This window comes from Chlorocebus sabaeus, chromosome 18, assembly GCF_047675955.1.
Source record: "Chlorocebus sabaeus isolate Y175 chromosome 18, mChlSab1.0.hap1, whole genome shotgun sequence".
NCBI classification, from domain to species: Eukaryota; Metazoa; Chordata; class Mammalia; order Primates; family Cercopithecidae; genus Chlorocebus; species Chlorocebus sabaeus.
Window position 1 is genome coordinate 36,260,406 of NC_132921.1, and position 27,286 is coordinate 36,287,691.

Consider the following 27,286-nt stretch of genomic DNA (forward strand, 5'->3'; position numbering starts at 1 on the left):
CCAGGGAGGCACCAGGCCTCCATCAACTTTCATGACCCTCTTGCTGGGTCATGTGGCTGTTGTTTTGGGGCTTCCTTTCTCTGCCTTCTGAGGTTGGATTCACCTTTGCTTAGAACCTATAGCTTCTTTTGTATTTACTTCTTCCCTTTACTTCCACCCATTCTCAAGTAAATACCAAGAAGTGACAGGTGGGAGGTAAGGTTTTGAGTTCTTTTGTGTCTGAATGACTGGATTCTTCCCTTTTACCTGATTGTTGGTGTGTTGGGTTGTTAGGTTGTTTGGATTGTTGGTGTGGTGGGTTGTTGAGTTGTTGGTTTGATTGTTGGTGTAGTGGGTTGTGGGATTGTTGTTGTTTTGATCATAGTTGTAGTGGGTTTTGGGTTGTTGGTGTGGTGGATTGTTGGGTTGTTGGTTTGATTGGTGTTATGTATTGTTGGGTTGTTGTTTGGATTGTTGGTGTGGTGGGTTGTTGGGTTGTTTTGATTGTTGGTGTGATGAGTTATTGGGTTATTGTTTTGATTGTTGGTGTGGTGGATTGTTGGGTTGTTTTGATTGTTGATGTGGTGGGTTGTTGTGTTGTTCGTTTGATTGGTGTTGTTTATTGTTGGGTTGTTGTTTTGATTGTTGGTGTGAGGAGTTATTGGATTATTGTTTTGATTGTTGGTGTGGTAGGTTGTGGGATTGTTGGTTTGATTGTTGGTGTGTTGGGTTGTGGGATTGTTGGTTTGATTGCTGGTCTGGTGGGTTGGTATTTTAGGTGAAAATCATTTTCCCTTAGGATGTTGAAGACCTTCACTACCATCTTTTAGTATCCAGGGATACGTGAGAAGCATGAGAATGGTTGTTTCTTCGGAAGTATCTGGTTTTTTTTCTCTGGAATCTTTGCAGTTCTGAAATGTGGAACCTTTTCATTTGGAGTTTGTGTCCAGACTCTTCAACTTTCTCTCAAATCTTTTTATATTCCTTCTTCTCTATTTTTCTCTACAATCTAAGAATCCTATACTTCTGGACTGTATCTCTAGTACTCATATCTTTTTATTGTTGTTGAGATAAGGTCTTGCTCTGTCAACCAGGCTGGAGTGCAGTGGTGTGATCATAGCTCACTGCAGCTTTGAACACCTGGCCTCAAACAATCCTCCTGCCTCAGCCTCCTGAGTAGCTGGGACTATAGGCACATGAAACCACACTTGGCTAATGTTTTTCAAACATTTGTTTGTAGAGATAAGGTCTTGTTACGTTGCTCAGGCTGGTCGTATCTTTTAATTTTGTCTTTTTTCACTCCTCTTTTTGCTTCCACATACTAGGAAAATCCCTTGACTTCATCTTTCAGCTCTTCTGGTGAACCCCTCCCCCACAAGAGTTCTTTCTTTGTACCCTAAGTAGAATATTTTTAAGTTCTGTTTTGTTCCTCCAATAGTTGTCTTTGTGGTCATTTTATCTGATGGATTATCTTGGTCTCACTTCAGGTTGACCAGGTGACCCTTGGCTATCTATCCATATTTAACCTTGAAATGAAAACTGATAGGAGTTCTGTGTCTGAAGTTGTTCATGATGCTCCTGGCCCTTTTGTTGCTAGAACAGCCGGATCTTTTAACTGCAAATGATAACTTTTTTTTTTTTTCTTTTAACAGAGGATCTCATAGTCTGATTCCATCTCTCCTCCCCCTCTACTGGACATTAAGCATTTGGCTACCATGGTTTTTGGTGGGGTAGGGGGAGTGTAGGCTTGATGGCTCTGTTTACAGACTCACAACTGAGTCTCATTTTTAGGGCCATGCTCCCTCCCCATCCTCCACCCACCTCTTAGAATTTTCCATGTGCAGATTGGCTCTAGGTACTTTGGGCTGTGTCATCCTATCCTTGTGCCACTCCCTCGTACTTCCATACACTTGTTGAAATTTCTCTTCCACTGAGATGCCCTTCCCTGTCATTCTATTCATCTATGGGCTTGTACCTTTTTTTATTCCTCTTCTGGAATGTTAGTGGTGTCTTGGGAGAAAGGAAAAAAGTGCCTAGGGTCAACCCTTCATCTTTAAAGTAAAGATGATCTCTGCATTTGTAAAGCAATTTGTAAAATCTTTTTACACGTATTATTCCATTTGAGCTCTCTGACAACCTTTGAGATTGGAAGGGCAGCAGCCAGCCGTTATATCCATCTTACAGAAAAAGCAGCTGAGTCTCAGAGAAATTAAATGACTTGCCCGAGGTTACATTGCAAGATTGGGATGGAGCCAGGATTCAAGACTGGGTGTCCAGGCCCTGACCTTGGTCCAGGGTGTGATGAGGGCATTGGAGGCAGAGAGAGTAGGGCCCAGACACTGGTAACAGTAAAACTTGGAACTCCGCCTAGAGTGTTGCCAGGGCTGTGTTTCCAGAAGGCATTTGAAGCAGTGGCCATATAGGGGGCTGCTCTAGGGGCCTGTGGGTTGCAGAGAGTGGGGAGGGGCAGGGGGCAGTGGGTGAGCCAGGGTGTTGCTGTATGATGGCACCACTCCCTCATACCCTGTGAGCTCCTGAGAGGGGAGGTTTGGGAAAGCTGGAAGGAAGGTTTGCCTTCTGTCAGCCAGGGTGGGAGGAGGAAAGCTGCCAAGCTGGTTCCTGTAACAGGGCCTTTGCACTCACTCTTCTCTCTGCCTGGAATACACTTTTCCCAGATATTTGCACAGCTCGCTCCTGTGTCATTTCAGGTCTCTGTGCAAGGTTCTCCTCCTCAGGAAAGCCTTCCCTGATCACTCAATCTGAAACAGTCACTTCCCCGTCCATTTACCTTGCTTCACTTTCCTTCCCAGCACTTGCCACTTCTTGGCAAGGCATTATTTATTTATTTTCCATTTTTCCTCCCCAACTGGTATGTAAGCTCCATGGAACCAAGGGGTTGTTTTGTTCACTACTGTATTTCTAGTTCCTGCCATATGGAGATACTCAACAAATAGTGAGACTTGATTTGAACTCAGATGTTTCAATTAATTCATTAACTTATTGGTATACTCAACAAATATTTACCATGCATCTGCTATGTGCCTTAGCACTTGAGTTACAGTGATGAGTGCAGGCTTGATCCCCTGCCCCCATGGTATTTACTGTCTAGTGGGGAAGATCAGCAGTCATGATAGTTCATGGATTTTACAAAAGTGGGAAGTATAGGGGGCTGTGAGTGAGCATAGTCAAGGCAGTTCAGTTTAACAATAATAATAACTTATACTTACTGGATGTTTCTGTGTGTCAGGTGCCATGCCTAGTCTTTTATCACATCATCTTATTTAATTATTTTAACAAATCTGGGAGGGCAAGAGACTATTATTACACCCATTTTATAAATGAGAAAACTGAGGCTCAGAGAGGTTAAATAACCAGCCTGAGGCCTCATAGTTAGCAGGTATCAGAACTAAGACTTGGGTCTTAGCCCAAGTCCCACTAGTTCCAAAATCCATGTATTTAGTTACTATTTTCCATGACTTTTCCTGCAATCACCCCTGCCCCACCAGCCATGTATTCTTCCCGTAGGGGAGGCTTGCCTTGTTTGAAGACACCTCTGATTAAACACAGGGACTCGCCTCTGCAAAATGAACCCTTTTTTAAAAAGGGCTTTTTTTTTTTTTTTCTTTTGAGATGGAGTCTTGCTCTGTCACCCAGGCTGGAGTGCAATAGCACAATCTCGGCTCACTGCAACCTCCGCCTCCTGGGTTCAAGCAATTCTCCTGCCTCAGCCTCCTGACTAGCTGGGATTACAGGTGCGCACCACCATGCCCGGCTAATTTTTGTATTTTTAGTGGAGACAGGGTTTCACCATGTTGGCCAGGCTGGTCTCAAACTCCTGACCTCAGGTGATCCGCCTGCCTTGGCCCCCCAAAATGCTGGGATTACAGGTGTGAGCCACTGCTCCCAGCCTAAAAAGGGTTTTTAAAGTGGATATTTGCTTTTTTTCTTTTTTTTAAATAATGGACCCCTGTAGGAACCTGAAGAAAGCTTCAGATTCTCCCCAAAGATATGCACATGGGTGGATAGACATGGATTTTGCCTATAACAAAATCAGAGGGTACAGGCACTTCCTTTAGCCCTTCATTGCACCCCAGGGTAAGAGCCATAGTGATAGTAGTTTCTTGGTAACACTCAGCTCCTAAAGGCTGAGTGTTCCCATTTATGATCAAACCAGGACAGCTTCCTTTGAAGGGCTCCTCTCTGCACCAGCACCCAAGACTAACGAGCTTCTTAGTGGTCCACAGCCAGGTGACCCCAAACAACTACAGAATGCCTGGCCCTGAAGTGGGGACTGTGCATGATCAAGAGAGCTAAATCATGGTGCTGTCTTTAAGAAGTGTATGATCTGTCTACTTTTCACAGTTTTACTGTAGAATTACAATCTTTCGAACTACTCAGTGGAAAAAGGATCCCATGATCCAATACTTTTCTTGGAAATTCACAATATATGAGAACATATTAAGGTATCTGAGATGTCTTGCAGTAAAGAAAAGCATTTAACTTTATTTAGCTCAGCCTTCCCCAACTGTATTTGACCATAGGATCCCCTTAAAAAAAAAAAAAGGTGCATAATTCTTCGCCTAAGATCTAGAGTTCATCAGGAAGGGCTCGCCCAGTTGTATAATGGGTCTTGTGATCAATTACTTAAGAAGGAGTGGGTGCTGGCCTGGCTTGGGGAACCTCCTGGATCTTTCTGGATCTCACAACTCTCACCAGGCCAGAGCCTCACTGGAATCTTCAATGGCAGGGATCTTAGAGAATTCTGGACATTTCTGTAGAATAGGAGAATTACCCGCAAAACCAACAGTGAGTTAAAGGAGGAAGGAATTGGGTAGGATGCAAGGAACAATTCCTTAATTGAAATGGGGAAGGGGTAACTAAAAATACGGGTAGGTAACAGATGCTAAAGCGTCTCTGTGGCAGAGAGGGCTTGGGAATGTGGACACGGCTCTGAGATTAGGCACTGCTGAAAGAGGAGAGAAACCGACGAGAAGGGTGAGCGACTATTTGAGGTTAATGTGCATGAGGATCTCATATTGGTTACTTAGTGTTTGTGGAAATTTGTATTTTTGATTTGGCTCAGCCGTTCACTTAATAAATATTTATCGAGTATCTATATTTTGCTAAGCACTGTTCTAGAAGCTGGGGATACAGCACTGAAACAATTATATGTATGCATAATTATAAATAAGTCAATGTAAATGTGTAAGTTAAAAATGAGTTCTTTTTGCAGGTTTCGGTCAAAGGGAGAATGCTATGTGGTTTAGACATTCCCTTTCCTGAGAGTGCTTTAGAATGTCATGATGCTGAGATGTTTAAGTGCCAATCAGCATAAAGCCTGGCGGAGGGTAGTTCAGGGAGAAGGGGCAGTCTCAGGTTTCTCATCTCATCTTTTCTGTCATTTGGAAACCGTGATCTGCCCTTGAGAAGGGAGAAAGAGAAGGGCATACCCTGCTCATGAGCCCTACTGAGTGCTGAACTGTGTGGGTGTTTGATGGGTGTTCCACTGGGGTCTGACTCCCTTTATAGACAGATGTTCCCAAGAGAACTATGCAGGCCCTCGGGGGTGGGCATGTGAGGAAGAAGGTTTCAAAGTGTTTCTGGGATTTGTTTTAATCAGGTATGGTAGGACACGCGGACATGAAAATGACCATCATGAAGTAAGACGTTATACTCACAGAGCCATAGAAACAGGAGGCACACCCTGCAGGGCAGCCCCAGGGCCAGTCAGGGGGCAGCAGTGAGGGGAAAGCGTGGGTGAGACTATTGAGGTTTTCGCGGGAAGGAATGGACAAGGCAGTGTCGGCAGGGTAGCCAGGTTTAGGATTGGCTAGTGTGAATAATTCTGGCAGGCTCTGAGGCATAGGGACTACCTCTGGTTGTCTGATACCTGGCCCTGGGATGGTTAGGGTAGGGGATGGGAGGAGGGGGATGGTGTCCTGTCAATGAGGAGGTGGTTGAGGGTGTGGGCTCTGATTGGTTGGTTTGCACATGAAAGGCATGCTTGCAGGACAGTTGTTTGCTGACTAGGTATTAGCAAGGCACCAGGTGCCAGAGCATCAGAAATACAGAAAATAAGAAAATACCAGCTGGGCACGGTGGCTCACACCTGTAATCCCAGCACTTTGGGAGACCGAGGCGGGAGGATCTCTTGAGGTCAGGAGTTCAAAACCAGCCTGGCCAACATGGTGAAACCCCATTGCTACCAGAAAGTACAAAAATTAGCTAGGCGTGGTGGCGCACCTGTAGTCCTAGCTACTTAGTAGGCTGAGGCATGAGAATCACTTGAACCCCAGAGGTGGAGGTTGCAGTGAGCTGAGATTGCATGATTGCACTCTGGCCTGAATGACAGAGTGAGACCCTGTCTCAAAAAAAAAAAAAAAAAAAAAAAAAAGAAAAAAGAAAAGAAAAGAAAACATGGTCAATGCCAAGGGCCAGCCCTGGAACTGGACTCGGCTGTGGGAGATCAGGAGGGAGCGTTTCTGGGAATGATCGCACTCCGTCCTACCTGCCCTGCTCATGTGCTCTTCTGTCCTCTACTCCCAAGGGTGAAGCAGTCAGAGCTGTTCGACAGGTGGAAGAGCCTCCAGATGTGCAAATGGGCGATGAACATCTCTGAGGCCAACCAGTTCAAGTATCTATGATTCGTCTGTCCTCCCTTCTCCTTGTATGGTTCTCCTCACTGCCACCTCTTCCAGTCTCCGTCGTCCTGCAAGGCCCAGCTCTCAGTGGGCATCTTCCCTAGAGCAGGCCCTGACTGGGCTGAGGAATCCAGGCAGTGTGGGGGACTGATTCAACATGCAGGCTGAGGCAGGCACCTTGCCCAGGTGCCGTCTTCCACCTTCTCTCCCTCAGTCCTTGCAGCAGCCTTGCGAGGTTGGTGGTGCCATCTCCAGTACACAGCTGAGGTTCACTGAGGCTATTAGCAGGGAAGCATGTGCCAGTGGTCTCTGGCAGGCCTGTGTGAAGGCGCATTACGCATTCTCTATGGCCTCCTAGTCCTCACCTCCCCTGTCCTGGGGCAGCCACTCTGGCCCAGTGACTTCTCTCCTTCTCAGAGCGCTTGAGTTCTTCCAGCCTCCACGAGACATTTGAGCCCTGCTGCAGATTATTTTATAAATGCTGTCTAACCAAAATGAGCAGATTATAAACTCCCAGAGAGGTAAGAGCTGGATCTTAAAGTTCTCCTGTTGGAACTCAGTACATAACAGATGTCCAAAAATTCTTTTTGATGGATAGTAAACTTTAGGGTCTTCTCCGTCTCTAAAATTCTGTGAGCTTATGGAATTATTTTAGTGCAGGTAGACCTTATTTTATGGAGTTGATGTGATCTGGCAATTTGTGTCTATACTGGATTTCAGCACTCAGGTCCAAGTTTAAATGTACTGAGGAGCTCTAAGCATGAAGGAGTCCTGCACAAGAGATTGTTAAAAGCAAAGATGACTAAGCTTTTTCTTTATAAATCGTTTGTTCCAATTTGCTGCAGCTCCAGACGAAATCTAGAGGTAGAGTAGTAGTTTTAAGAGGCACATTTTCAGAAATGTGAATGTTTAAAGTGATAACACTTGAAGATCAGGTGCCAGAGGCCTCTGGGAGACTATAGAGACCCAGCAAAGGCCTGACAGTAGTTTGCAGAGACTCACCTATCATAAAAAACAGAACGTGAGCTTGAGCAAAGTGCTGGGAGAGTAGAGAATAGATCCATAATCTGTGCTGCCAATTGGCCCCTTAGAAACGTTACCGTGCACACTGCACAGAGGTGCCCCTGGGGGCGAGTGAGACCTGGCACACTGAGAGAATGGCTGATAAAACACTCAGTCTGGACCAGGTCAGTGAGAGGCAAAAGCCTGTTGTCCAGGCTTAGGACAGAATAGAAGTCTCAGCAGTGGACTAGGCGTGGTGGCTCACGCCTATAATCCCAGCACTTTGGGCGGCCGAGGCGGGCGGACCACGAGGTCAGGAGTTCAAGATCAGCCTGGCCAACATGGTGAAACCCTGTCTGTACTAAAAATACAAAGAAATTAGTCAGGCATGGTGGTGCACACCTGTAGTCCCAGCTACTTGGGAGGCTGAGGCAGGAGAATTGCTTGAACCCAGGAGGTGGAGGTTGCAGTGAGCGGAGATCTCGCCAATGCACTCCAGCCTGGGTAACAGAGCGAGACCCCATCTCAAAAAAAAAAAGAAAAAAGAAAAAAAAAAGTCTCAGCAGTGGGACTCACATATCTCAGGAAACATGAAGCAACAGGGAAATTATGTGGCAAGAGGAAAACAGGGATGAGTGTGGGAGCCTTTGGCAGGGACAAGACAGCACAGTGCAGGGGTGGAGCTCTGGGCATGAGGGGTGTGGAGCAGTTTCAGGTGTGAGAAAAGGCAGTGACATGAGGCTTTGCCATGCTCTAAGTGAGAAAACCTTCCAGGCTGGTCATTGCCTCCCTTTGCTCTCATTTCAAGCTCATGAAACAATGATGAGATGCTTCATTCAGGCTGGCAGGAACCTGGTGCCATGAGGGAGTGGCAGGTGGGTGTTAGAAGGCAGGCATGAGCATTCCAGTTACAGGAAAGGAATCCTGTAACTGAGGCCTTCTCCCACCCTGCTGCCTACAAATAGGCACACTGACATTCTGGTTTGTATATCAGTCGCTCATGAGCTTGGTTAGTGTGAGTCAGTCTCCCTCAATAGGAGTGCTCTCCAGTGGGCTGACAAGACTGAGCTTCTGAACTAGCAAAGCTAAAAGGCCCAGATGCTGGTTTGTAATGCCAACCCATGGCCCTGCCTTGCCAGGCCTTTGGCCTCCTCTCTGGGAAGCCTTAAGTTACATTCTGAAACCCAGCTCTCTGTAGGAAATTCTGCTCTCTGTGACTGGGAGCCAGCTGGGCTTCCCAGTGAAGTACCTGCAAGAGATGAAATAATAATAATAAAAAATTATAGGCTGGGCATGGTGGCTCACGCCTGTAATCCCAGCACTTTGGGAGGCTGAGAGGCTGAAGCAGGTGGATCACCTGAGGTTAGGAGTTTGAGACCAGCCTGGCCAACATGGAGAAACCCTGATTTTACTTAAAAAAAAAAAAAAAAAAAAAAAAAAAAAAAAAAAAATTAGCTGGGCATGGTGGTACATGCCTGTAATCCCACCTACTTGGGAGGCTGTGGCAGGAGAATCGCTTGAACCCGGAAGGCGGAGATTGCAGTGAGCAGAGATCGCACCGTTGCACTCCAACCTGGGCAACAGAGTAAGACCCTGTCTCAAAAAAAAAAAAAAAAAAAAAAAAAAAGATTATAAAACCTTCCTGGCTTTGGCAAACTGCAATCACAAGTTACAGAGGATTAGAGGTAGAAGAGCCAAGCCTGCATGAAGAAAGTAGGGCCCAGAGAGAGAGAGACACCTTCCAGTAGCCTCACAACTGGTCGGGGCGGAGCAGAAGCGAGAATCCAGGCCTCTTGACACCAGGACTGCAACCCAAGTTTCCATGCCAGGTCTGACTTGGAGCTTTTCGGAAAGCTCCTCCTCACCCTCTGTTAGTGGCCAGGACTTGAGCTCCATGGAGGAGTTCCGTCAGTGCAGACAGGGGCAGCTAGGTGGGGCTTCATGGAAAGAAACCTGGCCTGGGCCCTGAATGAGTGGCAGAAGGCAGGGGCCTTGGGAGAGGCGTTGAAAAGGGAGGGGACAGCATGAGCAGAGGTGCAGGGTGGGTGTGAGCCTGGGAATGAGTGGGCAGGAGAGGCGGCTCCATGCACGGTGGGGGTGAGCGTGGGGATGGGTGGGTGGGAGAGGCCTCAGCTCCACCCTTCTGTTCTTCATGAGGCTGTGCTCTGCCCTGCATCATGTCTTTCCTGCCTGTCTCCCTGCCTGGCAGGTCCACTCTGTCCAGGTGCTGCAACGCCCCTGCCTTTCTCTTCACCACCCAGAAGAACACTCCCCTGGGGACAAAGCTCAAGTATGAGGTGGACACCAGCGGCATCTATCACATCAACCAGGAGATTTTCCGCATGTTTCCCAAGGTGCTGCTTTGGGCAGGGGCGGTCTGGGTGAGGCGAGGGAGCCGGCCCCTGTAGCCCTCCGTGACAATGTCCCTGGGGTTTTTCATGACTCACTCACTGTCCTCTGGACTCAGTCGTCTTGGTCCTGGTTGACCAGTTGCCTGAGGTGCAGTAGCCCACCCTCTGGGTTTCTTTGGGGGTTCTGAGAACCATGCATGCCAACTGGCTATGATTTGAGTGACTTTTGGCGAGAAAGTGACTAGAAAATTCTGGGTATTGCATTACTTGCAGAGGATATCCTGCAGATATGGGAGAGAATGATGACACATTTGTCCCCCACCTGAGGTAGGCACATGAGCAGAAACACATGCAGAGGTTGTGAGCACAAGAATGAACCACCCAGTGCAGATCTAGACTCTGAAAGGTTCAGCTCCCTGGATGACCATGGGCAGATATTTTGTCTTTCAAAACCTCAGTCTTCTTATTTGTAACACCGGGGTTTGAACTATGAATAGATTTGGCTGATTATAACAGAACATCTAAAATATCAGAGACTTAATCAAGATAGATATTTATTTTTTTCCTTTCACATAAAAGAATTCTGGAGGTAGGCGGTGCAGGGCTGGCACGGTGGCTCCCTGGTCATGGAGGACCACAAAATGAGTGAGCCACAGACCTGAATGGTTTAGTTCACTGACCTTGGCCATTGAGAACCGCAGTGAGTGAGCCACAGATGTGAAATGTTCAGATCACTGATGCTGCGCACCTGCAATCACCTGGGCTGACTGTTGGTGCAGACTCACTGCACTAGTCTCAGAGAAGGGGCGCTGGAACCTGCACTTTCAGCCAGTTGTGGCAATTACCCAGGTGTGGTGGCGTATGACTCTGAAGAGGAGGAAGGTTGCATGGGTGTGTTCATAACCACATCCAGGAGAGCTCTGGGCCCGGGACAGCACTTAGTGAATGTAGTTTATAGAAATTCTGAGTGGGGGCATGTGGAGGTCTTTTTGGATGAAATCTGAAGGCCTTGGCTGCCTTGCTTCTTGGCTGAGTGTGAAACAAAGCCCAGAGTTCCCTGCATTCTATGACTGGTACCAGAGTGTATAGGTAAGACTCATGCATTCTGGGGATGTGGGGGAGGAGCTGAAGGTGAGCAGTGTCAAATGTGTTCTCACTCACTGTGGCCTAAGGGAGGATGGTATTGAGCCACCTTTACAAGGTGGGTCTTACAAGGCCTGGAACATGAGGCTGGTGACAGCAGGTGACTTGCATCTCACGCAGTAATGCCAGTGGGTGTAACACAACTTAGTATGACATACAGATCCAAGGAGAGCCGGGGTATGGACCGCTAAAGCCCAGGGACAGACAGCAGGGCTCACCAGACATTCTCCAGAACGCGCCAGGCAGTAACTGTTTTAGGATTTGCAGTTCATAGTCTCTCTGTCACTGCTACTCACCTCTATCATTCCAGCACAAAGCAGCCACAGACATGAATAAACAAATGAGAGTAGCTGTGTTCCAGTAACACTTTCAATCTTATTAGATGCCAAAATTGGAATTTTACATAGTTTTCATGTATCACAAAATTGTTTCTTCTTTGGGTTGTTTCCAACCACTTAAAAATATAAAATCCATTCCTGGCTTGCAAGTTACACAAAAACAGACGGTAAGCCAGATGTGGCCCACGGGCTGTATGTAGTTCGCTTGTCCCTGAATTAAAGCAATGTGACATAGAATCACATTTCCTGAACTTCCCTAAATATAAGTGTCTCTTTGTGTTTGTAAAAAATTCAGCTTCCCAGCCTCCTATCTGTGAGACTCTGATTCTGTGGTGCTGGGATGGAGCCCAGAAATTTATATTTTCAGAAAGTATCCCAGGTAGTTCTTAACTTACAGAAGTTTAGGAAACACCCATATAGAACATAATGAACTTTTGATGATTTTTCTGAAAATGACTGTTTTTTTTTTTTTTTCCTTTCTCTTGTACAAGTCTAATAGTGCGGTTTACTCACCCACTGGCTGTGAGATGCCCCTGTTTTCCCTGTCTTGGCTCACTGGGCCTGTCCATCCAGAGAAAATGGACCATGAATAAGGACAGTCTCCCACAGAAGTCCCCCTTAATTTTAGCTTGATTCCTGATGGTCCCAGGGCAGTGTGATTCTCCACGAGACCCTGCCTGGCTGCTGGTCCCACCTGAAGCACAGGCTACAGGCCTGGCCCGTTTCATGCAGGACTGCCAGTTGCTGTGTGCCAGGAGGAAAGCTGCCCAGCAGGCCCTGGGCATCAGGGATGGGAGTGGCCTTTGGGGCCATCTAATAGTAACAAGACTCTCGATCACTCTTCTCATCTGTAAAGTGGAAAGCCGCTTTCCTCCCACATTCCCCACAAGGCTGCCTCTTGGGGCCAGGAGCTAACAGGGGTAGGTGTGCTTGCAGAGGTGAGAGTAGCAGGTGGAGGCAGGGGGGTGGCTTGGCTCTGACAGCTTTGCCTTTGCCTTCCCCAGGACATGCCCTACTACCGATCCCAGTTTAAGAAGTGTGCTGTGGTGGGCAATGGAGGCATCCTGAAGAACAGCCGCTGCGGGAGGGAGATCAACAGCGCCGACTTCGTCTTCCGGTAAAAGAAACCCTGGCACTGCCCTTCCCACTACCCCGTGGCCCTCCTCCTCCATATTCTTCCCCAGTGCCCTAATGCTACCCTTTAAGCAAGTAATCCCCACTCCCCACCCCTGCAGACCCTCAGGTCTGGGATATCCCTTCTTCTTTCCAGCCCCAACCCTTGGGGAAGTCATTAAACTTCCAGGTCCTCAGTGTTCACATCTGCACAATGGGAGCTATGTTAAGAGCACAGGGCATCACAGATTTGAAGGCACTGAGGACTCAGAAGCTTGCAGCTGTGTCGGGAGGTCCTCTGGGTGCCATCTTCTTGGGTGGGTGCTACCCTTCCAGAAGCACTGGTGGAACCAGGGCACCCTTGTGGCAGACACCAATATTGGCTTTAACTAAGCCAGAGACTGGTCCTTGCACTTCTTCCTTACATAAAGCCCCACTCTTATCTCTTAGTGAATCTTCATTTATATCTTTAGCCTGGGTGAAGAAGGTGGGTTGAAAATAAGAGCTTAAAGCAAACAGACTTGGGCTGAGTCTGCAGTGGGGTCGCAGGAAGCATGGATCCACAATCATCGGGTCACTTATTACGTGTCAGGTTGGGGAGGGTAGAGCAGGTTTGGTGTGATTTGAGGTCCTAAAATAAAGGGACTCCTGCATATTTTGGGTTCTTGGATGTCCAACCCCAGCCTCTGTCTCTAGAAGAAGGAAGACTTGGACACCCTGCGTCACCTGCTGTCACAGGCGGAGCGTGAGAGAGACACCTCTCTCTGTGATCTGGAGTCTGCCCACGTGCTCCCTGTGGATGCCTAGTCGAGTCCAGCATTGAAGGTTAAGCTTCCTCCAACACCGAAATCTCTGGCCCTCACTGAATCCTTAGCCCAGCCACATTCCTGCCAGGGGAGGCAGGGAAAGCCTCTTTCGAGATGGTCTTTTGGGGAGAAGCCAAGGTCTATGGGGTCTCCCTGAACTTTGATCCAGGCTCCAGCATTGCTAGGCGTATGACCTCAGGAATGTCATGTCATCCTTCTGGGCCTTGTTTTCCTCATCTGCAAAATGGGGATAAGGATAGCAGCTCCATCAGTTTTGGGATTAAATGACATAATGATTGTATAACTCTTAGTACCTCCAGCACTGGACACACCATTAGAGCCCAGTTAATGCCAGTTAATGCCTCCAGGTCCTGTTCCCTCTGGCTGGAATGCTGTCTCCCCAGCCCCTGCATCCTGCTTTGCCAACTGCCACTTGTCCTTCCAAGCTTAGCTCAAGAATCACCCACTCCTTCCCTGGCTAAACCCACTTGCACCCTTTTCTGGGCTCCCATGGAACCTGGTGTCCACCTCTCATGCGGCCTTTAACACCCAGCCCTATAACCAGGGACCTGCTGAGTGGTCCACTCTTGCAGATTGGAAACACACAGAGAACTTCTGTTTACAGTAACTGGTATAATTGGCACACCATAACTACTCAGAAAAATGAGTCTTCAATGAAGGAATGAAGGTATGAATGAAAAAATGGACTTAAGTGATTTTCAGGGCTAAAAAGTGGAGCGTATAGTGGTTCTGTCCACAGGCTCTGAAGCTGGGGAGCCTGGTTTGAGTTAGAAAAAGCTGTGTTACTTTGCATAAGTTACCTAGCCACTACACCTTTATCTCCTAAAATGAAAGATGAGGATGATAATAGTACCTACCCGTTGGGGTCAGTATGAGGAATAAATGAATTAATGTTTAAAATCTTCAAACAATGCGAGACACATACTAAGTTTTATTATAATGAAAATGTTATTTTAAAATATTCCTCTCATTTTTACAGATGAAAAACAATTTTTTGGGAGGGTATGATATTCCTTGCTAGGGTCATGGGGCTAGTCATAGTCAGAAATGGGATATAGTTCTGGTCTTGCATTCTTTCTGTGATATCACATCATTTCCCTAACTCGATCATATGACAGTAAGCGTCTCCCTCAAAGGGGCTAGTCTCTTGTCCCACCACCTAAGATCTGTTAAGATCTGTGAGAGCACACAGCTGTGTTTGCTAGTTTTGGAAATGCTGTGGGCCCTTCCGTTCTCATCGTCATCATCGTCAGAGCAGTGCAGCAGCAGCAAAGCCTTGCTGGGTGCTTGTATGTGCATGCCAAGATGCCCTGAGACTCCATCCTGTTCCAGGCTTGTCCGCACTGGATGCTATTGTACTGGGAACGAGACCTCGGCTTGGAGTCAGGCCCATCCTCCACCCTGCCTTGACCCTCTGAATGCCTAGTTTCTCATTTGCAACACAGGGAGCCTAATATCTGCCACCCAAGGTTATTTATGTCTCATATAATCCTATGAAAGTTCCTGGCATGCCACAGACGCTCAAAAAAAAAAAATGGCAATTGACTGTAGACACCCCTGACTCCCCTGCTCAATCTTTAATGATAATATAAAACCTGCCTTTCATAGTGGTCTGATAGACAGGGGTGTGGTTGGATCATAAAGTAAGTGAAAGTCATGGTCCTGTTATAGAGGGTTCTTCTGCACAGTTATTCCTTAAACCCATGGCTTCCCCTTGATGAAGGGCCACATTCTTCACATGGCCCACCGTCCCTTATAGTCTGGCCCCTTCTTCCCTCTCTGCCCTCAGCTTGTACCATTCCCACCTTGCCTGTGCTCCAGTCACCAGGCCACAGTCACTCCTGGGTGCTTCATGTTCTCATCTACCACAGGACCTTGGCACAGGACCTGTGTCTGGAATGCTCATGAGTTCCACGTTCACCCAGCTAACACCTGCTTATTTCCAAATTTATTATTCATCCATTCATTATGTAGTATTTGATGTGAAGAATATTTGCACCACCTAAGTATGAAGCAAAACAATAAAATGAATATTTGTAGAACAACCACTTGATTTAAGAAGTTGAATGTTTGTATCGAGCCTTTGTATCAACTGATGTGCTCCTTCCCATTCTACCTCTGTTTCCCCCAACAGGTGTTGCTACCCTGAATTGAGTACTTAATCATTCTCTCATTGTTAAAAATTGTTTTGTCATATGTAGATGTACCCCTGAACAATGTATTGTTAAACTATGTTTGGGGCTGTATTCATTTCCTATTGCTGCTATAAAAAAATACTACCAAATTAGTGGTTTAAACAACACAGATTTTATTATCTTACAGTCTTGGAGGTCAGAAGTCTCACTGGACTAAAATCAAGGTGTCTGCAGAACTGCAGTCCCTTCTGGGGGCTCTCAGGGAGAATTTGTTTCCTTTTTCAGCTCCTAGAAGCTCCTTGTATTCCTTGGCTCATGGCAGAGCCCACAGTGGAGTATCTTCCAGTCTCTTTCTCTGACTCCAATTCTGTTGCCACATATTTTCTTCTCCCTGGTTGTCATATCACCTCTTATAAAGACACTTGTGATGACACTGAACTCCCCCAGATAACTCAGGGCAGTGACTCCATCTCAAGATCCTAAACTTCATTGCAGCTGCAGAGTCCCTTCTGCCACGTAAGGCTGCATAGTCACAGGTTCCAGGGATTAGGACGTGGACACCTTTGGGGGCTATTACTTTTCCTACTATGGGGCTTTCTACAAATGGTGGTGACTTGCTTTTGCATGCAATATGTGTTGCATTTCTAAGATGCATCTTTGAATATATCCCATGTTTATTTAGCCCTTCTCCTGCCACAGGACTTTTGCTCACTTCTTCCTTCAGACCTCAGCTCAAGCATTGCTTCCTCAGGGAAGCCTTGGCTTTCTAGAAAAGGAGATGCTCCCCTGCCACCTGTCCTCTGAGAGCCATAATCCCATCCTCCAGAGGTCCAGGGACTATCCAAGCTTGTAACTGCATTTTACATCTGGTGGTTTATCTGCCCCATGTGTCCGGAACTTCAGCAAGGCCTGTTGGCTGTCCCAGTGCCTGATAAGGAGCAGAAGAACGACTGTCTTACCACCTGGCCACAGAGAACCCGCCTAGCTGGTTGCTGTTGCATCCCTCTGCCCACATGATCACCATCCCTCCCCTCCCCCTGCGCCTTCCCCAGCCTGACCTATTGAATGACTGACCACCTTGGGCTGCCTCTTCTCTTCTGCAGGTGCAACCTGCCCCCCATCTCAGAGAAGTATACCATGGACGTGGGGGTGAAGACGGATGTGGTCACTGTGAACCCCAGCATCATCACAGAGAGGTCAGTGGCCCTCTTTCTAGAGCTGCACTGTCCAAAATGTTAGCCAGTAGTCACATGCAGCTACTGGGCACTGGAAGTGTGGCTAGTCCAGATGGAGATGTGCTGGTTGTGAGTGTAAAACACACACTGGGTTTCAAAGACTTAATACAAAAACAGGATAATGTCTAATTAACTTGTTATATTAATTACATGTTGAAATAATAGTATTTTCGAAATAGTGGGTTAAAGAAAATATAAAAACTTCACCCATTTCTATTTTTTCACATGTGCTTACTCGGACATGGTTAAATTCCATATGTGGCCTGCATTATTTCTTTTGGACAGTGCTGGTCTACACTACCTTCACCTAGAGATGGGCGGGAGAGCTTTCCAGGGTGTGACCAGGGCAGGCAGCTCCCTACCTGGCTGTGTCCAGGTGGTACTGGGGAGAAGCTCACACTGAGATCTCAGCTCCCCTCCTGGCTCCCCTCCTCTCATCTTCCACTGTCCCCTCCTCTTACATGTCCTCTGACTTGGTTGGTGTGACTATGCCCAGGGCTAGGGTTTCAACACTTCCCCTAAAACCTTCCAGATGAACTTTCACAGAGGAACTGCATGCTGCAGGTGTACGAGAATGCATCAATGCTGCTGCCCACCTTCTACAACACGCGCAACACGGATGTGTCCATCCGTGTCAAGTACGTGCTGGATGACTTTGATCACCCAAGCTGTCTACTACTTCCACCCACAGTACCTGGTCAGTGTGTCATGCTACTGGCTCAGCCTGGGGGTGTGCGCCAAGCACATCAGCACTGGTCTCATTCTGGCCACCGCGGTGCTGGAGCTCTATGGGGGTTCATCTGGATGATTTTAGGGGAATTGTTGAAACCCTAGCCCTGGGCATAGTTACACCAACCAGGTCAGAGGACATGTAAGAGGAGGGGACAGTGGGAGATGAGAGGAGGGGGTCATTGAATTGGATCAGATGCCCAGGGAACAGCTATTAAGGGGCGGGAAGAGACAGAAAAGTCACTGAGTGAAGGAGTGCTCAGAGACAAGAGAGAGGGCCCAAGAGGGGAGGCTGCTTAATGTAAAGAAATGGGGCCAGGCATGGTGGCTCATGCCTATAACCACAGTGCTTTGGGAGGCTGAGGCCAGAGTGTGGCTTGCGGCCAGGAGTTGGAGACTAGCTTGGTCAACATCGCAAGTCCCAGGTCTCTACAAAAAATTAGAATAAAAAAAATAGCCAAGTATTGTGATGCACACCTGTAGTCTCAGCTACTCAGGAGGCTGAGGTGGGGGGATTGTTTGAGCCCAGGATTTTGAGGCTGCAATGAGCTATGATTGCACCACTGCACTCCAGCCTGCATGACAGAGCAAGACCCTGTGTCTAAAAACAACACACTAGTGTGTGAGAGAGAAACGGAGGCTGCAGGAGAAGCAGCTTCTGAGCCAGGACAGGCAGCTGCATTTGGGATTCCTTCCTGGGGATCTTGAGGATGACAGTACAGGTGAATGGAGTGAGGCCTCTAGAGCAAGCCTCCACTCCAGCAACCACTTCCCTGATGAGCCTCCCTTGAGCCACCCTCATCCTTTTGGGTTCAGCATTGCCCTGCCCCCTGCAGCCACACCCTGGATATCTGTCCCTTTGGATCCCAACTGCTCTCTCCTGCACCCACTTACAAAAACTCTGTTGCCCCTGAGAGAGGTCTCATCTTCATCTGCACAGGTGCGTGAGGTGTCAGGAGGCAGGTGGCCTTATAAGTCTCTTCCGTCCTTTGTAAAGCCCCAGGGTGCAAGGGGTGGGGAAGCGAGGGGCGTGGGGGCACAGAGGAGTGAGCGCTCACCTCTCACTCGCGCCCTGTGCAGGTTCCACAAGCTGGAGAAGTGGCGGCGGCCGTTCTACCGCGTGCTCCAGGTGTATGAGAACGCGTCAGTGCTGCTGCCCGCCTTCTACAACACGCGCAACACCGACGTGTCCATCCGCGTCAAGTACGTGCTGGACGACTTCGAGTCGCCGCAGGCTGTCTACTACTTCCACCCACAGTACCTGGTCAACGTGTCGCGCTACTGGCTCAGCCTGGGCGTGCGAGCCAAGCGCATCAGCACTGGCCTCATTCTGGCCACTGCGGCGCTGGAGCTCTGTGAGGAGGTGCACCTCTTCGGCTTCTGGGCCTTCCCCATGAACCCCTCGGGCCTCTACATCACTCACCACTACTATGACAACGTCAAGCCGCGTCCCGGCTTCCACGCCATGCCCTCCGAGATCTTCAACTTCCTGCACTTGCACAGCCGAGGCATCCTCCGCGTGCACACGGGCACCTGCAGCTGCTGCTGAGGGCGGCTCACCAGGCTGCCCTGCAAGCGGCGCATTCTCTCCTGCTGTCCCTCCCGGTTGAACTGGGAGTCCCGAACCGGGCAGCGTGGGGACCTGGCGTTCAGACTGTCTCTCCCTCCGTAGTTCAGTTCTGTACTTGGATACTGGGGTGGAGAGGCAGGTTTGGGAACCAGGGCAGAGTCAGCTCTGTGCTGAGCCTCCTGGCCTGGCCCCCACCGGTGCATCTGCCCAGTGCCTCCACCTGCCCCGGCTAGCATGCTGCTGGACCACACCCCAAGATCAGGGGCCCTGGGGACTGCAAGTGAATAAAGCACATTTCCACCCAATTTTGTCATCCGAGAGAGAGCACAAACTGCAGACCCTTGTTGCAGCTAAAGGAAGGCCCTACAGAGAATGGAATCGAGGGCAGAGAGAGGACACTTCACAGGACACTTGAGCACAGTCAAGATTTTATTCACACTTTTGGTTCCTGAGTTTTATATCGAGGACTCAGCTATGAATTGCTATCTAAATCTCAGAGCTTAGAGGCCAACCCAGTGACTAGACCTTCCAGTGAAGAAAGTGATCTCAAGAGGTCCAGGGACTTAACAGCCAAGCCACACCACCCAACACGTTCTTCCATGACACAGAGAGATCTAACGCAAGGCCTGGATTATGTCTTGGTTGAGACATCACCTGAGAAGCACCACATCCTTTCAGACACATCCTCGGACATACACGCAGTCTTGGTGCCCCCAGGTTCAATCCTACGTTAGTTCTTTTGATGAGAAGGAAATAAACCAAACCAGCCACTTGCACTATGGCTTCTAAGCCAATGTTATTGACTCAATAAGTGCTTAGCGATTGACTTCCTCTTCTGTCTCCCTATTTTCAGCTCCATTTAAACCAGGAGTTATTTATAAAGACCTCTTCCTCTCATGTCTCTGAATCCTGCAGAATCCTGCTGTATCGTGTTCCTCAGTCGGAACCATAGGCTCTGGGCTGGAAAGCACTGACATGTCAGGTGGTGAGCTTAGCAGAGAGAAGCGAGTTGTGGCCTCCGACACCAGCATCACTGAGGCTTCTGCTGGGAAGACAGGACTTCTCACAGCCAAGCCTGGGCTTGGGGCAGTCAGTCAGGCTTAGGCAGAGAGGGGTTCACATGTCATTTCACACCTGAAATTAATTCCCTTTGCTTCTGCCTATGGTGTTTCCACCATAAATGGGACGGTGTCTAAGAGACACTTGGTGAACTGCCTTAGAACTTAGCTTTGTGGAACCATAGGATGTGAGTGCTGGGAGGAGGACTTCAGCCCACCTGCCTGGCTGCCTGGCTACCTGTCTCCCTCCCTCCTTCCTTTCTACCGCTCTCACTTCCTCTTTTCTTTCTCCCCTTAAACATTTCTGGAAAGCCTATTCTGCTTTGGTCTGTGGTGGGACTTAGGAAGACATGAGGATAAACAAAGGCATTATCTGTATCTTCTGGGGATGCAGGGCCCAGAAACTATAGGCCCAGTCCCACGTGCTGGGTGCTCTGGGAGGGTTAGGAGCTGTGAGAATATAGCAGGGAGTGGCATCTGCTATCCAATCACCTCATTTGACAGTTCCCTTGGCTGAGCCAGTCAGGGATGAGGAGAGCGCAGGCTTTACCCCAGGCCTCCAGGCTCCTGATCCAGGGCTCCATTCTTGGCCAAACCTTTGTGTCTTGGCTTGTGCTTCCTGTGGTGGGTTGTTGTGGAGCCTGTGCCCTGTACACAACACTGTTCTCAATGCTGACTCTCACCTGCATTCTGAGCTCTGGTCCTGGTTGGGAAAACCTCAGGTGGCTCTGAGCCTCAGTCTGTTTAGCCAAGGGGATGAAATGAGCCCAAACACCTGCTAAACCAGGAAGAACTGCAAAGGACAGTGGATGGTTATTAACTTTCTTGAGCTCTGCCTATTTCTCCCAGGGAGGGAATTTCTGGGAAAAATTCCAGTTAACTGAGATTTCTAGCCACTACATGGTTAATTGAACCCAGTTCTTGAAACCATGGCATATAAAAACTAGAAGGTTCTTAAAGACCATTGTGTTCCACTTAAGGAAGCAGGCCCAGAGCAAATATGTGACCTGGGTCAAGTCACGCCTGGGGCTTTACTGAGTGCCTGTTGTGGACAGAGCCCTCTACTGGAAGCCCTCTGGGTACTACTTATGTTCCAGATGGGCAGTGTTTGGGGGAGGCTCCCTGGTGACACAGACATCAGGATTCCCACAGCCGAGGGTGCTGCAGGTTGGAATCTTCCCCAGCCAGGGCCCTCGTAGGAGCTGGGGATTGGAGCATCGGGATCCAGCCCACAGAGGAGTTGGGACACCTGGCTCCTGGCCGTATTCCTGCCTGTGGGTCTTAGGGCCAGTCCTTCCTCTCCCTCAATGTCTCAGTTGCCTCATCTCTACAACTAGAAGCTTTGTAAAAATCTTCAGGGTCTGTACAATCTCCTTATTTTGGGGGGACACTCATGATGAATGGATCTAAGTAATAAGTAATATTTCTTTTTATAATAGCTAGCATTTACCATGCTCTCATTCTGTGCCAGGCCCTCCGTTAAACACTTTCCCTATATTATCTCCTGTAATCATCATGAGACCCCTTTGGGTAAGGAAGCTTCCATTGTACAGATGAGGAGACCGAGGCTCAGGGCAATTCTGAGACTTGCCCTTGGTCGGGCACCCAATGGAGGAAACTGCACCCACATCTGTAGAGCCCCGAAATCTGTGCTCCAAACCTCTGTCTTAGCTTCCCAGTCAGTGACACCAGAACATGAGGGATCCTGACCAAGATGCCCCGTGCAGGATAGTACGGAGCCCTCCTCCAGGGACAAATGCTCTGGGAGGCTGTCATTGTCCGGGAAGCAATCTGTGCTTATAGGTACCTCTCCCTAACCCCACCCTCTATAGCAGTAGTGACTTACCCACAGTGGCATTGGAGGGGAACTGAGGCCATCGTCACATTTTTAAGGTGAGGAAAGATGCCCAGAAATAGCACATGTTAAGTGACAACACGAATGATTTGCCTAGGGCTACATGGCCAGTGTTTATAAGAAAAACATTTTTTCAAAGGCTCAGAGAGCCTGGTGTTGACTCTGGAAGCCTTCTGCCATGTTCCACCACAGCCCTGTCACCACGCCACCATGCAGTGCAAACTACCCATTGAATCATTATTTAAGGGAAGTCGATTCCCTGTAAACAAAACAACCATCATGGCTTCCTTTGTGCTAAACCCACTGCTCCAGACTTGAAAGGCAGCAAAAACAAGTAAATGACTCAGTGCTTAGCCAAGCACAAAGAAAGGTGGCTCAAGGTCAGAGGCAGCCTCTGAGACCATTTCAGCAATGCTGCTGCGGCAGCTCTGCCCACTAATCACCGGGTGCCCAGAGACAGCATGTGCTCATCGCCCTTGACTTTGTTGAGAGCAGGGAGGAAACAGAGCAGTGCTTAGAAACAATTGAGGCAGAGTAGAGTGCTGGCTTCAGACAGTCATTTGCCAATTTAGTGAGTGAATTGGTGAATAAATTATATTTATTGAGTGCTTATGTTGTGCCAGGCATGGTGCCAGGTACCAGGGAACTAGTGATGAACAAAATGTCATCCTTGCCCTCTGGGAGTTTGTGGTCTGGTGTGTGTGTATGTACAGATGTTAAATGAAGAATCCCACAAACATACGTGGGAGCTGGTTGTGCTGAACGCTGTCAAATCCAGTCTCAGGGACAGTTATCTGGGAGAGGAGGAGGAGGGGATAATCAAAGTCAATTCCGAATTCTGAAGGTTGGCAGCATAAAAAGTGTAACCAGCAAAGCAGCAGATACTTCTCAGATATCATCCTTGACATCCGTGTAACATTTGACAAGGTTGGCCTCTCCGGTCTTTTTTGTTTGTTTGAGACAGAGTCTCCCTCTGTCACCCAGGCTAGAGTGTGGTGATGTAAATACGGCTCACTGCAGCCTCAACACCTGGGTTCAAATGATCCTCCCACCTCAGCCTCCCAAGTAGCTAGGACCACAGGCACGTGCCATTACTCCCAGCTAATTTTTAATTTTTTTTTTTTTTTTTTTTTTTTGTAGAAACAGAGTTTTGCTATGTTGATGAGGCTAGTCTCAAACTCCTGAGCTCAAGCAATCCTCCTGCCTTGGCCTCCCAAAATGCTGGGATTACAGGTGTGAGCCACTGTGCCCAGTCTCTCTGGTCTTTCTAAAGTTCTCTCCTCTTCTGTTTTCTAACTATTCTTCCCTGACTTTCCTCCTGTCTCTCTGAATGCTCCTTCTCAGGTTCCTTTGTGGATTCATCTTCCGTGAAGCTTCCTCAGGGTTCTCTTCTCTTCCTAGGAGCATTCCTGCAGAAATCTCATCTATTCACAGCCTTAAGTATCTCCTGCCCTGGCATCTTAACCCCTCTACCTGCCAGCCAGTCCTCCCTAGGAGCATTGGAAGCATGCTCACTGTGGCCTCCTGCATGTCTGTGTCTGCACAGCATCTCAGACCCCAACATGTCCTCAACTGGTATAGTTAAAAGAACAATCTGAACTCAGAGTCTCCTCCCACTACTTTGTAGCTGTGTGAACTTGGGGGAGCTCCGGAAGGCCCTGGAGACCCTGGACTCATCATCTGAAATGAGGACAGGATACCAACCTCAACAGCTGTTGCAAAGCTAAGTGAAATAGTGTTGTACAATGACTAGCACAGTGCCCAGCACAAACTAGACACTAAGCAAGCACAGGCTGCCTTGGCCCAAAACTTGGATCACCCTTGCCTCTTCCTTCTCCTTCACTCTTTATGTGTATTTGTTCACCGTATCTTGTCAATTCCAACTCATAAACATCCCTTTAAGTCATTCCCTCCTTGCATCCCCTCTGCTACTGCCCTAACCCAGACCCTTCTGATGGATCTTTCTGCTTTCAGAGAATAACCTTCCAAAAATACCTTTTGTGGGGCCCATTACCTGCCTGTACCATAAACTTCAAGTTCTTTACCAAGTCATGCAGGCAGTGTCCCAAGCTGGCTTACTCACCTTCCCAGAGATCTTCCTGCCGTCTCCCTGCCCTATCCCATACTATTCCAGGTACCTTTGCACACTCTGTTGAAACACTTGGAATGGCCCTCACACTCCTAAGTTCCTCTCTCCTTCCTTTTATCTGGACACTTTTGCAGAAGTCAGGTAATGGCCCCCTGCATCCTCCCCTCTAGAGACCTGGGCTGGGCACTCTCTCCTCTGTGCTTCTGCTGCAACCGTCACCGACTCCGTTAGGATATCCTCATAGCACACAGCATAAGGGCCCCTGTGTCCTTGATAGAAGGTTTGCCTTCTCCCCAAGGAAAGACACGATATCTAAGCTCATTTTATACTTCCAGCACTGGCAGGGAAGCACATGCCGTGGCCACTCAACACGTGTTTACTAATGAGGTCTCTGTTTCCTGGAGGAACTCCAGCAGTTCAGGAGACCCCGCTAATAAACCGAGTAACACCTTGGGGAAATTGTCGGCTGAGGAGAGTCCTCTATTGATTTTTTTACCTAGCACATCCCAGAAGGCAGAGACTCCTCCTGCCTGTCCAGGGAAGCTTGAGGCTCAGGTGGCTGAAGTGTCTGTCTAGTGGGGGCTTGTGGGCTCGGCTAGCCTCTTGTTTTCCCTCATTATAATCCTGCTCATCTACTTTTTGCTGGCTAGCCAATCCTTTTTCCTCTAGTTTAAATGAAAGAAGGGAGAGATGTTTTCTTTGTTTCTTCTCTACTTCTTCCCTTCCTCAAAGCCAAACATGTCAGGATCTTACATCCCTGTGGCTGAGGTGCAGCCTGGGAAGCAATGTAAGAGGAATTTATCAACGGTGTTTCAAAAACTAGAGGAGCATGCTGAATGCTTTGGCTGGGAAACAGGTGAGCTGAGCTTTGCAGGATGTCTGCTCTGGATGCCCAGGGGAAGGCCATGAGCATGTTGTTGTTTCCCGGGGGAGAAAAGGTGCTGCTGCTCTGAGCTCAACACACGCCCTGACCTAGTCTCCTCCCTGTAACCAGGGTATCCTCCGGGAAGAGGCTAACTGTGGCTCAGCGGTCAGGTGAGGCCAGGCGCGGGGTGCACCGGTGGCCAGGGTGTGCCTTGTGCTATTGTTTAGAGGTCTAGTCAAACGAGGCCAGTCTGTGGAGGCTGATTCTATCCTACAGGGCATCCTAATAAACCCGTGTGATCGTCAAAGGGTAGACTACAGTAGGATGGCCTTCTGATGGACTGCATCAGAATCACCTGGGTGCTTGTTAAAACTGAACTGATAACCTGGGGGAAGAGGTGGTGCCTAGGAATCAGCATGTGTGAGGCCCCTATCTGTTCCCTGAGCATACAACTGCTTGTGGTTCAGAAGTTGCCACCAGTTGAGTGGCCATGTATTGCTTGAAATTCAGACTGGAGCCTTGAGTAGGAAAAGAATGAAAGGAAGAATTCGGCACACAACCCAACTTCTGCCTTTTCTGTACATACAAATATAATATATAACCCGCTATGAACCTAGCAACAAAAATCAAGTGCTCGGGAATCTATAACATTTACAAAACTGGTTTTGCTTTAACACGAACAAAGATTTCTTTTTCATTTGTAATTATGATAAATACACATAACATAAAATGTATCATCTTAACCATTTTTAAGTATACAGTTCAGTAATGGTAAGTACGTTCACATTGTTGTGTATTCTGTCTCTGGAACTCTTCTCGTCTTGCAAAATGAAAACTTTAAACCCATTAAATGACAAGTCTTCACTTCCTCCTTTCCCTAGCCCCTGGCAATCACAATTCTACTTTCTTTCTCTATGAATTTTACTGCTCTAGGTCCCTCATATAAGTAGAATCATATAATATTTGTCTTGCTGATGACTGGCTTATTTCACTTAGTATAGTATACCAAAGACTTCTTAAGTATAAAGAATCACTTAAGTGCAAGCAGTTTTCAAATGACATTAACTGTTTGGGGTATCCCTAAAGCAGAAATCTGATTTTTGTTTTTGTTTTTGCCTTGGGCAGTTGTCCTGGGCTGGTGGTTGGGCCCTGGCTTCCTGAGACCTTGGCCTCTTTGCTGAGGAAGACTGCAGACCTGGCCTTGCTCTGCCACCTGGGCTCCACTGTCCTGGCCAGCATGTCCTGAGAGACAATAGCCTTGTCGATCATTGAGAAGTCTTTAGATATTTTCCCCTGCACAGTCTCTTCTGAGAACCTTTCTTTCTTTTTTTTTATTTCAAAGGAAAAAAGCCAAAACCAAAAACATACACTTCCATGACTTACCTATTGACCACAATAGCCAGAAATCAGTGACTCTCTCTTCAGTCGAAGATGGTTCCCGTGGCAACAAATCTCTCATTTCCTTCAACTAAATGATCTGCTCAGCTTTGGGGTAAAAGTTCTGTTTTCTCTAGAATTGCCATTTGCAACCTTGTGTGCACATAGGAATCACCTGGAAGTCTTTATAAAACAATCCCCAAGCCAGGTCCTCAGCTTCCTGGAGAATCTGATTCAGCAGGCCTGGGGATAGGGCCTGGTGTCCTTATTTTCAAAGATCTCATTAAGTGGTTCTGTCTCACATGGTTGGGAATCATTACCCTAAGGCAGGTGGTCTATGCCTTGGTGCACGCTGTAGTCGTCTGAAGAGCTTTAAGAAACACTCATGGGGCCCCACCCCTTGACATTCTGAGTCAGGTGGCCTGAGATGTGACCTGAGTATTAGGATTTCACAAATTCTCCAGATGTTTCTAATGCGCAGCCAGCCTTGAGAACCACTATTCTAGGTCAGCAGTTCTCAAATTGGAGCCTGCCTCAGGATCTCTTGGAGAGCTCCTTGATTATGGGCCCCGCCCCAGGGTCTCCTTTGGTGAGGCCAGGGTGGAGCCTCTCTAACAAGTTCCCAAGTGATGCTGATGCCGCTCCAGGAACTGCTCTTGGAGGCTCATGGCTCTAGATGAACCTTTACCGAGGTTGGCGCTGTTCTGCTGCCCTGTTCTTTTTCCTGGTTGGGGGTTGGTGGACCCTTCCTTCCCCAAGTCTGATTCAGGCCTGAGACTTCTTAAAGGTATCAGCTTTTCTTTTTCTGAACATTTTAGCATTCAGATAAATACTATGACATATTTTTAAAACAAAGTAACATAGATTTCTTCTCCCAGGGCTAGGAGCCCCAGAGTCCGCCTGAATTAAGAATTTGTCTGTGCCTAAGATTAGGATTCATTTTGTGATCTGAGCTAAGGGATTGGTAGGTCTGGAGCAA

The 27,286-nt window shown here is 48.0% G+C and overlaps 1 protein-coding gene across 6 annotated transcripts in view; it reads left to right on the plus strand.

Annotated features, from left to right (window-relative positions):
- ST8SIA5 (ST8 alpha-N-acetyl-neuraminide alpha-2,8-sialyltransferase 5) overlaps positions 1 to 19,960 on the plus strand; it is a 90,172-nt gene extending 70,212 nt beyond the window's left edge. For all 6 annotated transcript variants that reach the window (XM_073006340.1, XM_073006341.1, XM_073006342.1 and 3 more), the window contains 5 exons: positions 6,527 to 6,613; positions 9,832 to 9,976; positions 12,459 to 12,571; positions 16,633 to 16,725; positions 18,574 to 19,960. In XM_073006340.1, the coding sequence (XP_072862441.1) occupies positions 6,527 to 6,613; positions 9,832 to 9,976; positions 12,459 to 12,571; positions 16,633 to 16,725; positions 18,574 to 19,042 (907 nt within the window). In that variant the 3' untranslated portion in view covers positions 19,043 to 19,960. The remainder of the gene's footprint in view (positions 1 to 6,526; positions 6,614 to 9,831; positions 9,977 to 12,458; positions 12,572 to 16,632; positions 16,726 to 18,573) is intronic.
- Positions 19,961 to 27,286: the final 7,326 nt, after the last annotated feature.